Genomic DNA, 13,429 nt, shown 5'->3' with positions numbered 1-13,429 from the left:
CCCTCGGCGCCTCGCCCAATCGCCGCCCGCCTTCCCTCAGCGCGGCCGTTAGCGCCCGTGGACGCCGCCATGTTGGCGCTGGTGAGGGCGGCGGGGCGGGCCCTGGCGCTGCCCGCGGCCTCGCGGGGCATCGGTGGCGGTGGGGGTGTGGGGGGGGGGCGGCCGGGCCCCCTCCTGCCCCTCTCGTCCCCTCTGGCCGGGCTGTCGCCGAGCTTCCGCGTGCGGGAGCCGCCCAAGCCGCAGCAGGTGGATCGCTGGACGGAGAAGCGGGCCTTGTTCGGGGTCTACGACAACGTGGGCATCCTGGGTGAGCGCCCCCGGCCCGCCCGCGGGCACCGGGACCCCCTCACGGACCCCCCTCACGGGTCGGGGCCGGCCGCTTTGGGGTCCCCCTTTCCCCGGTTTCCCGCCTCGTCTCACCCCGCATCCTCCTTCTCTTCGCAGGCGGCTTCAAGATGCACCCCAAGGACCTGATCGTGGGGCCCAAGTGGCTGCGGGGCTGGCGGGGGAACGAGCTGCAGCGGTGCCTGCGCAAGAAGCGGATGGTGGGCGACCGCATGTTCGTGGACGACTACCACAAGCTCAGCAAGAGGATCCGCTTCTTGTACCGCCGCTTCAACCGCACCGGCAAGCACCGCTAGGAAGGAGCCAAGGGGGGTTTGGCTCGCCCAGCGTGCTTCTGCGGTGTCGTGGTCTGAATAAAGACTGTTGTTCCTACGTTTGGTTTCCCAGTGCTTCCTGCAGCCTGTGCTGTGTGTTGCTGGTCCCAAGGTCGTGCTGCTGCCTCAGGACAGAGCTCTTTGTAGGTTCAGCCCCCGACAGCCATCTCTGGCACACTTCTTGCAGTCCCAGCCTGCATCTTTTAACTCTTACTGGAGACTCCTCCACTTTTTGGCCAGGCTTCCAGCCTCCTTTCAGTCTTTGTGAGGCCCAGGTTCTCACACCCAGCAAATTCATTATGCTCCATCTTAGGTTTTTCCTCATAGCCAAATTATCAAGTTAGCAATAAGTGTGCCTCCCAATACTTCATGCTTACCTCTTGCACCCTGTCCTCCACTTATCTGTGATTAATGCTAAGTCTGAATGATTTAGTTGTTAGCTGAAATACATCAAAACTTATTTTTAGAATAAGTTGCTGTTTCACACTGATGACAACCCCATACTAATGACACCGGGCAAGTAGCTTTTCATTTAATCAATTTAGGCACTTAGTTGGTTTAAAAAAACTCTCAGCTTCTAATTTTCCATGACTGTTACTTGTTTCTAAGCTATAGAGAGTCAAAGCTGGGATCCCTCAAGTCCAGCATCCTGTTTCTCGTGAACTCTGCTGTTACACATTGCAGAAAAAATCAGCATAAAATCTGGAAGACGAGCATGCCTCTGCCTGAGCTGTAGCTTGGCTGTTAGCTAATTGGGAAGGTACCTGCTGCTGATGTATCCTGTTACAGAGTGACATTGCTCCGTCTTTAAAGGCATTTGGTTGGAAGCAGCAGGGAGTGAAAAAGGGTTTGGGTCTGTGCCTTAGGAAGGTGAAGCCAAATTCTCTGTTCAAGCAACTGCAAAGTCTGTGTTCTCCGGAGCAGGGTAGTAGACCTGTGGGATTGTTGTCAAAGGTGTTGAGCATTCAGAATATTTACGGATTCAAGTAGAGACAGAGTGAGCACCTGGAAGGTGCTTCTGGGGGTTATCACAAGTGTAAAGCATGGGTGTAACAAATCCTTGTCTAGAAATGTCAGAAACTGGAGAAGTATGAGGAAAGTACCTGGTTCCCTTTGCCAGCTCTTAGTCCCCACGTACCAGCTCTGTTTGCCCTGGGTCTCGAGAGGAATTCATACCAAGTGAAGCAAAGCAGTAATTCAGCAAGCTCTGCCTTCTGTTCACAAGGATATTGGAGCAGTCCTCACCTGACAATGGGAGTGGGAAGGCTGTCAAGCTACAGAAGCTTTTTTCCCCCACTTGTCCCTTCACAATTCGTCCGAAGGCACAGTTTAAAACCCCTCAGTTCTGCCAAGGCTGCAGCTGGGCTTTTCTCTCACACTCAGTAGTCCCCATATTCTTTGTAGCCACAGCCTTTTGGATGCTAGGTTGTAATGTGCTGTTTTGTGTATCTCCTAATCTTCCAGGTTTGTCCTTAAAAGCTTTAAATTAGGGCCTGCATCACCTTACGAAGTTGTAGTTCAACGTAGCTCTGAAGCAGTTGCTTGCTACCCTCCTCCCCACGCAAAATGCTGCAGAGAGACTTCTTCCAGTTTGTTCTTGCCTCCCTTTCTGTCCCGAATGGAGGAATCCTCCCTCCTGATCCAGTAGGTCTCAGAATCTGAACCCTAATACTAACACTGAGCCAACCACTAATGCTAACCCTAACGCTAACCCAAATGCTTATGCTAACCCAAACCCTAACCCTAAGCCCTAACTCTAAGGCTAACCCATACTCTAACATTAACCCAAATGCCAATGTTAGCCCTAAATTTAGACCTTAACCCTAATGCTAACCCTCATGATAACCCTAACCCTAAAACCTTAAAATAAGCCTAATATTAAGCATAAACCCTAACCCTAAACCATAATGCTAACCCTAACACTAAACCCTAAACAAAACTTAATCCTAATGCTAATTCTAAACAAAACCCTAAATTAAATCTAACCCTAACACTGACTCTAACCCAAAATCTTAATCCTAACCCTAATGCTAATCCAAAACTTAATGCTAACCCTAACACTAACCCTATTGGTAACCCTAACGCTAACCCTAACCCCAACCCTAAACCAAACACTAACCCTATTGCTAACCATAACCATAACCATAATCATAACCATAACTCTAATGCTAATTCTAACCCTAACGCTAATGCAAACACTATTGCTAACCCTAAACCCAAACCCTAAACCCAAATCCTAACCCTCACCCTAACGCTAAACCTAACTCAAAACTTAATGCTAACCTTAACACCAACCCTAACACTAACCCCAAACCTAAACCCAATACTAACCCTTATGCTAACTCTAACTATAACCATAACCATAACTCTAACCCTAACCCTAATGCTAACCCTAAACCTAACCCAAAACTCAATGCTAACCCTAACACTAATCCTAATGGTAACCTTAATGCTAACCTAACCCCAACCCTAAATGAAATACTAACCCTAATAGTAACCCTAACTGTAACCGTAACCATAACCATAACCATAGCCATAACCATAGCCAACTCTAACCCTAATTCTAACCCTAACCCTAAATCTAATCCTAATGCAAACCCTATTCCTAACACTAAACTGAAACCCAACCCTAACCCCAACCCATAATCCTCGCCGTAACCCTAAATCGAATCCTAAACCCTAATGCTAACCCTAACCTTAACCCTAACCCTGACCCTAATACTAAACACAACCCTAACCCTAACCCTAAACCCCAGCCCGCTCAGACTCCCGCGGGCGGTCCGCAGCGGCGGGCGCTGATTGGCTGCGGCGGAGGCCGGCGCAGCTATAAAAGGGCCGCGCGGCCGTTACCCCCTCAGTGTGCCGCCGGGCGCCCCACGGTGCGGAGCTCTCCGTCCGCGCCCTGCCTGGGGGTCCCACCGCACTCCGGGCCGCCCATGTGAGTGCCCCCGACCGGGGACGGGACGGGGCAGCCTGAGGGTGCTGGGGGGGGAGCAGGCAGCCGAGCACGGGCCCGGTTGCGGCGACCCGAGCCGGCCGGGTGGCGCATTGCAGCAGCCGGGGGCAGCGCGGTGGCTGGGGGGGGTCAGCCCTTCGCACAGCAGGGCTCTGAGCGCCTTTTGTCTCTGCTTTCCTCCCCCAAGGTCCGACCCAGCTCAGCAGCCGGCCCCCGAGGGGGTCCCCGCTGCCGGGGGCCCCCCCGGGTCGCCTCCCAACCTGAGCAGCAACCGGCGGCTGCAGCAGACCCAGGCGCAGGTGGAGGAGGTTGGTAGCGGAGCCTGCTCCTCGCTTTGGGGCTGTGGGTGCTGGAAACGTGCAAATAGTCAATGTAGTGCTGGCTAGTGAAATAGCATTGCGACCAGCCTCTAAAGAAGCTGGAGGAAGAGATGAATTAGTTCTACATTTAAAACTTAGGTTTAAAAGCTGCCTAATTCTAGGTGCTACATCTAAGGAGTAGTCCTGGTAGATTCCTGGTACCTCATCTTATGCCTCTGTTATGGAAATAAAGCCATACCGCATCCAGAGCAGCTCCTAATCCCTGCCAGCAGCTCCAAGGGAGCAGCCCGTGAGCAGATTTGGTAGGTAAAGTGGAACCCTGCCTGATCTTACAGGGCTGGTGTCTGCTGACACGCAGTAACTCCTTCACGCCTCGATGGGGCAGCAACATGTAGTGCTAAGTTGTCTCTGCGGTTAGCTGTGATTGAGCAAACGATTGCTGTGATGAGGGCGTGGTATAGGCTTGATGGGCTTGAGGACTTCTAAAAATGGATGAAAGTGGGGTGCTGAAAACATAGTTTAATGGTACTGAAGCTTTAGCAGAGTGTCTAGGACTCCTCTCCTAATTTCTAAATAGTCAATGGTTTGAAATGTGTTTATCTTTTTTTTTTTTTCCTTATTTCAGGCTTTCACTTGTTAGTATCTCACGTTAGTTATTGGCTGTGTTACTGCTCTTACACTTTCAACCCTCTTTACCATGATAACCACTTCTACTGTTCTTCATTCTCCAGGTGGTTGACATAATGCGTGTGAATGTAGATAAGGTGCTGGAACGAGATGAGAAACTGTCAGAGCTTGATGACCGGGCAGATGCACTTCAGGCTGGTGCCTCTGTATTTGAGAGTAGTGCAGCGAAACTCAAAAGGAAGTACTGGTGGAAGAACTGCAAGGTGAGTTTCCTGATCTCATTATTTCCTTCATGAGAAGGAAATTAGTCTGGTGCTCTACCTTTGAGAGAGCAGTTGAAGCTTAATAAGTAAATCACGTGCTTGGTTATTTCACTGCGGAAAGTCTTAGAGGCTTTTTATCTCCTGCTTTCAGGCTTATGTTCCCTGGTTATCGGGGAAGCTGTGAACTTATCTTGTTCTGAGTATTACTGTCTGATAATCTCTCTCTCCAGATGATGATCATGATGGGAGTGATCTGTGCCATTATGGTGGTGGTGATTGCAAGTAAGTACTGAAAGAACTGGGATCAAAGGTGAAGAAGCCCCAGCTCCAGAATTGAAACTTTTTCTTTTTGATTTATGATCTGTAGGGTTGCATAAGTGGTAACTTCCTTCCCTGGGGAAGGGAGGTGGTGGTGCTGGAACTCCCACACTTACTGTGGAAATACTATGATTTACATAGTAAGGAATGAAAGTGGGGGTGGCTATTGTAGAAATGGGGAATCTTGCCTACTTGATCAAGTAAACCTGTAAGTATGAGGGACAGCATCTTGAAGTGGGTGGGTTGGCAAGTACCTTTCCTGGTGGGGGATTTGGATGTCTCTAGGGGATTATTGGTGTAACTTGCCCTTTTGTTTTTTCCTGTGTTCTTTTTTTTTTTTTCCTGCTTTGTCTCCAGTCTACTTTTTTACTTGAATGTAGCCCCTTCAGTCTGCCACCTACTGTCCCATTGCCTGTCTCTTCTTGCCTCTGAATCTTCCCTTCCACCTAGCTTCTTCATTGATTCCTTTATTGGTTCTGGTTTGTCTTCTATTTAAGATTCTGAAGTGCTCTACTGAGCACAGGTTAGACTCTTCCACAGCTGCCACAGCTTTAGGGAGGGTCATCTTAGTGCAAAGGAATGGGAAGCAGGGAAGGAGTGGGTGGCTCCTGCTCTTCTGCAGGGGAATTTCTGTGGCTTATTTTTGGGTGTAAACTTGTCAACTAGTGCCTCTGTAGACTAGCAAAATCAGAATGCCTTAATGCAGTGCCTTTGGGGATGCGGGATTTAATGTGAGATTCTTGTGTTCTCCATAAAGAGTGACTTCAGCTTTTCACTGAGTTTCTGAAATAACTGCTAATTTGCGCTGGTTAGCGGCTGAACCACCTGACTGAGCTAGATGTAGTCATCTAGATTGCTCTAGCCATAGAGAGATAAGCACTTGAGCACTTAAGCAATTTATTCTGCCTATCTTTATTTTAAGGTAACTTGCTCTCTGAATGTGGCTGTGTGAGTTATAATAAAGGAGAGTCTGTATGATTAACTCAGTGAAGTGCAACAGACTGAACACAGTTAATTGAAAGGAGTCTTGTTGCTTTCTGAAGGGCGTGTGTGGGCATAAAATCTGCCAGAAGTAACAAATGAACAACCGCAAGGAGTATGGTGTGGTGGTTGGGTGTGTATCAAATATTCCTTTTCATCTATGCAGGCACAAGCCAAGACCTTATGGTTTTCTACTATCTCGTAGCTTTCTGGAAGACTTTGAGGTAGTAGCAGAACAAGGAATGGGAGTTTAGCTTTCTAGTGTTACTGTATTGAATGTCAAAGGAAATCTACTACATGATAGGTGGAGGTGAAGGAGACTGGAGGTATTCCAAATAAGACTGAGTGAGCCACACAGCTTTCAGTAAGAACACCTGTTCTGTTTCTTCTACCAGAAAGCCCTAAGTTTCAGCAGAAGGTAGGAAAATACTGTTAGTTAGGGATTCAAAGGGAAATGCTGCTTTGGGCATGGGTATTGCATCAGATGCTAGTTTGGCAGCTTTGATCTCTAGAGAGCTTGCCAGTCAAGCTGAAATCTTCCTACTTGCTGTGGGCTTTTTTGAACACTAGATTTGGGGTGGTCTGTGCTGTAAACAAACTTGTAGTGTGGAGCACTATGGCTTTCTGTAAGCAATTTCCTTGTTCCTCAGAAAGAATCAGAGCTGTGAATTGCATGAGTGTGTTGTCGAACTGGGATTAAATGAGCTGCCCTGTACCTCAGTTTCTGCAGTCCTGTGAGGAATGTACGTCTTGTCTTTACAAGCTGTGTTGTAGCCCGTAATCTAGACAGGAAAGAGGGCTTTAATTGAGGAAGCTCTGCCTTGGGTGTAGAATACGCTGGTGGGATCAGCTGAGGCTTAAGGGGTTGTGAGGAAGAACACCTATGGAGCTCCCATATGGGAGTGCAGTACAAAAGTACAAAAAATGGGAGGAGCAGATGCTTTTGGTTGCAGTGGGTAAGCTGGGGAAGCCCCTTTCCCCCTGTCACAGGGTGTCTAAGAAGGGGCTAGATTTTGCACACTCACTTCCATGCCCAAGCATTTCATTTACACTGAGTTCACCTCCCTGCAATTCCATCCCTCCCTACCTTGGGTGAGAGCAGAGTTGAAGATCTGGAGTGATGCAGCCCTCGTCCCCTGAGCACTTGCCTAATTCCCAGTGGAACTGAGGTGTGACGGATGGTCAGAAGTGCATCTGCTGAAGAGGAGCCTGTTTGTACTAACTGCTGCCTTTTAGGGGGTGGGCATACAAGCTTGAGGCCCCCAGACCAGCAGTTTTCTCGAACTCTTCTAAACAAGCTGTTGGTGCCTCATTTCTCCTGTTCCTCTGGGGGCTGAGGTCCCCTTAGGCTGTCTTTTCCATTTCTTTCTCTTGTATGTTGTATGTTTCTGCTTCTTCTGCTACCTTTCCCCTCTGTGTCTCTGTGTGTGGGGGAGAAAAAAATCACCAAGGCCCTATGAGTAAAAGCGAGGGATTCTGCTGTCCACAGCATTACAGCTAGTTATGCACGTGCAGTTTATTTCCTCTATAAACATAACTGTAATCCCCTTGGCATGTTACAGTAATCAGCTCATGTACTTTAAACAGTCTCTAAGAAACATAATTCACCACCTTACTGAGTCTGTCTGGTCTGTCTGTGGGTGGGGAAGGGCTGGGTTCCCAAACTGCTTTTTGGAAGAACATTTTTTGTCACTTCTATCCCATACACATACCTGAAGTGTTATCCCTCAGAGCAACGGGCGGTCTTCCATTGCAGTGATGCTAGTCAAGCATACATGTATAGTTCCAATACCACTGGAACTGACTCAGTGGTAAGTCTGTAACAATACATTCAGACTCACTGCTCTGGGGTGAGAGGCTTTGCAAGCCAATATTACTTCCAGCCACAGTGCAATGTAAGGGGAGATGGACCCTTGAATGAATGTGTTGCTGGTAGTTCCTGCTCCTCAGGCTGTGCTGCCTTTGAGTTACAATAAGCTACCTTTGGGTCCATCAGCCCAGACAGTTTTTCATGGGGGTTGGAGTGGTGCTGGGACATATTTAGGATCCAAATGAAGAGCTCCAAAAGCACCATGCTATTCACAACATACCTTGAAGCATGGCTGGAATAAAGGTAAGTGCCCCCTTGTTTTGTTTCACCTGTATATCTTAAACTCATTAAAAAGAAATTATAACTCTGTCCGGTGTTGATTTGCTTTAAAATTAGGTCCATATGCCCTTGCTGTTATGAACTTTAAGTTGTAAACAATACTCCCTGGGGCTTGTGGTTTCCTTTTGATCAACATATTTTGATCACAATCTTTTTGTCCAGGCTTAACTTCATCAAAACCGTATCAGAACAATGTGTGCTCAGTGGTGAAATTAAAATAGTGCAGCTCGGCTAATTATTCAAAAAATGGAAGCCATTCTGAGAAAGAATGGTGTCTGGACTGGCCAGTGAATTGAAGTAGCACATACAATCTAAACATCAGTACAGATCAGGCCCGTACAACCTGTGTGAACTAGCTGTGCTACACCTCCTAGCAAGATGTGTTGCCTTCCAGTTCTGCATTGTTTTTGTTGAGGGTGGGAAGGACTCTTTTTCATGTGACCTTGTAACACTCACATTTCCAGTTCACTGATGCAGACTCAAAATCCCTAGCCAAACCTAGAGACACGCTCACTCCCTAAAGCTGGCCAGCTGATCTGGAGCATAAAGGTGTGGTCTGAACACTACCTCACTCCCAGTAGGCAAAAAGTAGTCTCAGGGGTTGTGCCCAGCTCATGAGTCATGTTGTGCTGGTTTGCAAAGAGTTACATATCTAACCTATACACAGAATCATTAAGGTTGGAAGAAACCTCTGAGATCATCTAGTCCAACTGTCCACCTACCACCAATGTCACCCATTAAACCATGTCCCTAAGCACCACATCCAACCTTTCCTTAAACACCCCCAGGGATGCTAATGCCGCCACATCCCTGGGCAACCCATTCCAATGCCTAAGTACTCCTGAGAAAAAATTTCTCTTAATTTCCAACCTGAACCTTACCTGGCACAACTTGAGGCCATTCCCTCTTGTCCTATTACTATTGTCTGGGAGAGGAAGCTGACCCTCCCTCCTTTTTGTTGCAGTGCCCAAACCAGAAGACTAAGTGTCACAGTGTCGATAATATCAGATGGCTCCTTCTCATGTAGTTGTTAATGTGCCATGCTTTGTTGGAACTGATCTTCTGAGTTGCTATATTTTAAAGCATCTGTGCCTTTGCTACTTCTGCTGTTTGGTATCATGGACAAAACATGGTTTAAATGTGCACAAATGCTTTACTGAAAGATAGTTAACTTTTATTTATTAAATAAGATCATTATTTAAGATCACCCATCTAGTTGACCAAGGGAAACCAGCTGATGTGATCTTTTTGGACTTCAGCAAGGCTTTTGACATGGTTTCCCATAGGATCCTACTGGACAAAATGTCCAGTGTACAAAAACATCGTACATGTATGATGGGTGAGCAATTGGCTGACGGACAGGGCTCAAAGGGTTGTGATAAATGGGGCCACATCTGGCTGGCGGATGGTCACTAGTGGGGTCCCTCAAGGCTCCATGTTAGGGCCAGTCCTCTTCAATGTTTTTATAAATGATTTGGATGTAAGACTAGGAGGTGTTTTGAGCAAATTTGCCGACGACACCAAACTTGGAGGAGCTGTGGACTTGGCTGAGGGTGGAAAGGCCTTGCAGAGAGATCTGGACTGATTGGAGAGCTGGGCGATCACCAACCGCATGAAGTTTAACAAGAGCAAGTGCTGGGTCCTGCACCTGGGACGGGGTAACCCTGGCTATATGTACAGACTGGGTGACGAGATGCTGGAGAGCAGCCCCACAGAGAGGGATCTGGGGGTTGTGGTTGACAGCAAGTCGAATGTGAGCCAGCAGTGTGCCCTGGCAGCCAGGAGGGCTGACCGTACCCTGGGGTGCATCAAGCACGGCATCGCTAGTTGGTCGAGGGAGGTGATTGTCCCGCTCTGCTCTGCGCTGGTGCAGCCTCACCCCAAGTACTGTGTGCAGTTCTGGGCACCACAGTCCAAGCAGGACATGAAACTGTTGGAGAGTGTCCAGAGGAGGGCGATGAAGATGGTGAAGGGCCTGGAGGGGAAGACGTATGAGTGGCTGAGGGCACTGGGCCTGTTCAGCCTGCAGAAGAGGAGGCTGAAGGGGGACCTCATTGCAGTCTACAACTTCCTTGCGAGGGGGAGTGGAGAGGCAGGTGACCTATTCTCTGTAAACACCAGTGATAGGACCTGCAGGAATGGTGTTAAGCTGAGGCAGGGGAAGATTAGGCTGGACATCAGGAAGAGGTTCTTCACTGAGAGGGTGGTCGCACACTGGAACAGGCTCCCCAGGGAAGTAGTCACTGCACCGAGCCTGTCTGAATTTAAAAAGCAATTGGACTGTGCACTTAGTAACATGGTCTAAACTTTTGGGTAGACCTGTGCGGTGCCAGGAGTTGGACTTGATGATCCTTATGGGTCCTTTCCAACTTGGGATATTCTATGGTTCAATGAAATGTATAGTTAGAAAACCAAGCTCTGCTCCCCTATCAACTTACTTCATCCTAATGATCTGTAACTCTCAGATTTGATGATGGGGAAGCCTTACCTGTACTGCTATGAACTGTCTTACATCTTAATCCTTCATGTTTCTATATGTCCTAGGCTTTGCTCTGGCCTTTGCTGAGGCTTCCATGCACTGGTCAAAGAAGTAGGTTGCGTGTCTGGTAGCTATTATCAGCAGTGTTTGTTTCAGCTGGGGAGTAACCAAATGATAGTGGGGAAGGCATAAAACACTTCACTTTAGAGTAGGAATAGGACATCAACAGTTGTTTAATGGACCTAGCTTCCCTTTGAAGTGGTAGGGGGCCCATCTGCTGGGGTTGGAAGCCTTGACTTGAAGAGGAGCATTAATGGGGAAGTATGGAGGGTTTGTTCTGACTGCTAAGCAAATATTTATGACCTTATATGTAGGTAAGCCAGATAGATTTCACAGAATAGGCAACTCAGTCGTGTCTGCCCACATGAGTTCAGTCTAGTGTTTCGTCTGGGCTCCTTGCAATGTTTTCTCTTGCAAGATGGAGAACTGCAGAGCCCAGGAGCTCTCACGAGTGGGTCCCTTCACAAAACTTGTCCTGGTCATAAGACAAATAAAAGTTGCGCTTAGAGCCTTCATGCTTGTGAAGCATTCTCTTTTTTCCCCCAGAGTTTTTTCAGAACGTCCTTGTTTTCCAGGCTTCCAATATGAACAGCTCCTTAGCATCCTTTACTTTGTTTCATAGACCTACCAAATAATTGTTGCAGTGGCCAAAATGTCTCTTCATGTCCTCACCTGCCCATCTTCTCCAAAAGTCCAGTTGGAGATGCATCTTGTGTTCTATTAATTTGTTTGTAGCTGTGCACCAGCTTTGAGTTCTGACATGGGCTCTCCACAGTTCTTCAGCTGTTTGAATGCTATGCTCCCTCTTAGAGGTGTAAGGCCCTTCTCAAGCCTTATGGTCTTTCCTAGCCTTTGTGCTCTTGGTTGTCCTTTCTCCGAACTTCCTTTTGTCCAGACATATGTACTTGTGTTGAAAATTCCCCAGCAACACTTTCCTCCCTAAATGTTGCTGCCTCCCTTGTCCTTTCCCCCAACCTCTCCTGTCACACGTTCTTAGTTCCATGGCTTTTCTTATCACTTCAGCTACTCTACACATTCAAGTTTTTTTTGAGTGTTCTGTACAGTCTCATAACTTTTTCCAGCAGTGTGTGGAGTCTCCTTTCATTCTGTTGTCCCCTGGTTTTGTCTTGCACTCATGTTCTCAAACCCTTCTTGCTGGACAGGCTGAAGCATTGTTCCTCTTCTTCCAATACTACTTTCCATTTCCCTGTACTCGGCCCTGGAGTCTTCTTCTCTGGAGATATCCAAGACCTACTTGTATGTTTTACTGCTCAGCCTACTCTAGGGAACTTGGTTTTAGCAGTGGGGTTGGACTCTGTCTCCAGAGGTCCCTTCCAAACTCTATGGTTTTGTGATTCTGTCCACAAAATGATTTTTTCCCTTGCACCTTCCTTCCCCTTCAGGTGCTTGTATTCCTTCATCTGTACCTCCCCTGTGATGACAGATGCTCCCAGTCTAAAAAGATAACTTGCTTTTCTTCAGCATCCTATGACCTGAAGTTGTTCCTTGTGTTTTCCATGTTCTTCAAATAACTGTACTGTGCTGCTAACATTTATGACTAATGACTTGACTTTCTCCTGTTGTACAAATTCACTACACTGAATGCTCAGACCTTTTCCCATCACTGACCTATGAATCACTCTGAATGCACGCTTTCCTCCCTTTTCTCTAGTATTTCTCATATTCTGTGAAACACTCCCATTTTCTGCACTCACATTCCAGTACTACTTGATTTGCCTCTGGTTTAGCCAAACTCACTGCACATCTGTTGAGCTGGTAATTGGCGTTGTTGCCTGCTTAGAGCAAGTATAGGGATGTTCCTGGGAGGATTACCTGATCTCTCCCCAATGGCAATTTTTGTGTTGATCCTTAGGACAAGGTAGGGCTAATCTAATTACCAACCTGTATAACAACTTCATGTTTGTACAGGCTTTTAGTTCTGGATTTACAGCTACCCAATATGGGGCAATCACTTTCTTTGAGTTCATCAGTCAAAACAGATGTTTTAAATTTTACTGCTTTTATAGAAGAGAGAATATGGTGCAAGCTTCCTCTATGGAATGCATCACTTTCTTCTATAGCAATATTTCTTTAAGAAGTTGAGGAGAATTTAAATACGCTTCCAGTAGTTATGCTTCTGATTAATCTTCCTTTAGTTAACTAAATTATGCATGATGCAGTGGGTTGCATCAATTTTATGGTTATCACAAGGTACTGTGTAATGTGAGGAATCATGCCATAATCTCTGTGTATTCCAGAAAGATCAGGTTCAGTGTATGAATCTCTGTACATTTATGATGTACAGATGGTTTTGTGTTGCATCTGATCTTTCTCTCTCCTTAATTTGGAAGTTGCTTTTTGTGTCCAGTGTCACATTTTTGCTCATCCATATGCCAGGTGACTTGCTAAGGCATCAGTCTGTAATGCTGAATTCACAACCAAGAACCGGGCTGCACGTGCAATATTCTAAGTCCTTGTTACCTTTTTCTAGTTTTAGATTGTTTTACTTGTCACCAAAATGCTGTTTTTGTCACTAGATCTAGCTTTTAACTTTGCCTCTTAGGCAGTGAGTGAGCTTTTACAGAACACGACTCCCTTCATTAAAGTAACTTTGGAA

The 13,429-nt window shown here is 47.0% G+C and overlaps 2 protein-coding genes across 3 annotated transcripts; both read left to right on the top strand.

Annotated features, from left to right (window-relative positions):
• The first annotated feature begins 54 nt into the window (after positions 1-54).
• MRPL51 (mitochondrial ribosomal protein L51) lies at positions 55-717 on the top strand. The gene is made up of 2 exons (XM_084501466.1): positions 55-307; positions 445-717. The coding sequence occupies exons 1-2, from the start codon at positions 70-72 to the stop codon at positions 639-641; spliced, it is 435 nt and encodes a 144-aa protein (XP_084357592.1). The 5' UTR covers positions 55-69; the 3' UTR covers positions 642-717.
• A 2,804-nt stretch (positions 718-3,521) lies between these two features.
• VAMP1 (vesicle associated membrane protein 1) lies at positions 3,522-7,734 on the top strand. 2 transcript variants are annotated; one of them, XM_084501474.1, is made up of 5 exons: positions 3,522-3,597; positions 3,803-3,923; positions 4,667-4,825; positions 5,056-5,107; positions 7,227-7,734. In XM_084501474.1, coding segments are annotated over exons 1-5 (372 nt in total). In that variant the 5' UTR covers positions 3,522-3,595; the 3' UTR covers positions 7,265-7,734. The 2 variants fall into 2 exon arrangements, with proteins under 2 accessions (XP_084357600.1, XP_084357601.1); XM_084501475.1 differs by lacking the exon at positions 7,227-7,734 and adding an exon at positions 5,501-5,649.
• Positions 7,735-13,429: the final 5,695 nt, after the last annotated feature.

This window comes from Aythya ferina, assembly GCF_964211825.1.
Source record: "Aythya ferina genome assembly, chromosome: 1".
Lineage (NCBI taxonomy): Eukaryota > Metazoa > Chordata > Aves > Anseriformes > Anatidae > Aythya > Aythya ferina.
This window is presented reverse-complemented; position numbering and strand designations above follow the sequence as displayed.

Bases quoted from the DNA above. Each gene is read 5' to 3' on its own strand.
- VAMP1 (XM_084501474.1), top strand. The intron at 4,826-5,055 runs GTGAGTTTCCTG...CTCTCTCTCCAG, and splicing joins ACTGGTGGAAGAACTGCAAG to ATGATGATCATGATGGGAGT. The intron at 5,108-7,226 runs GTAAGTACTGAA...GGGTGAGAGCAG, and splicing joins TATGGTGGTGGTGATTGCAA to AGTTGAAGATCTGGAGTGAT.
- MRPL51 (XM_084501466.1), top strand. From the start codon at position 70: ATGTTGGCGCTGGTGAGGGCGGCGGGGCGGGCCCTGGCGCTGCCCGCG. The intron at 308-444 runs GTGAGCGCCCCC...TTCTCTTCGCAG, and splicing joins CGACAACGTGGGCATCCTGG to GCGGCTTCAAGATGCACCCC.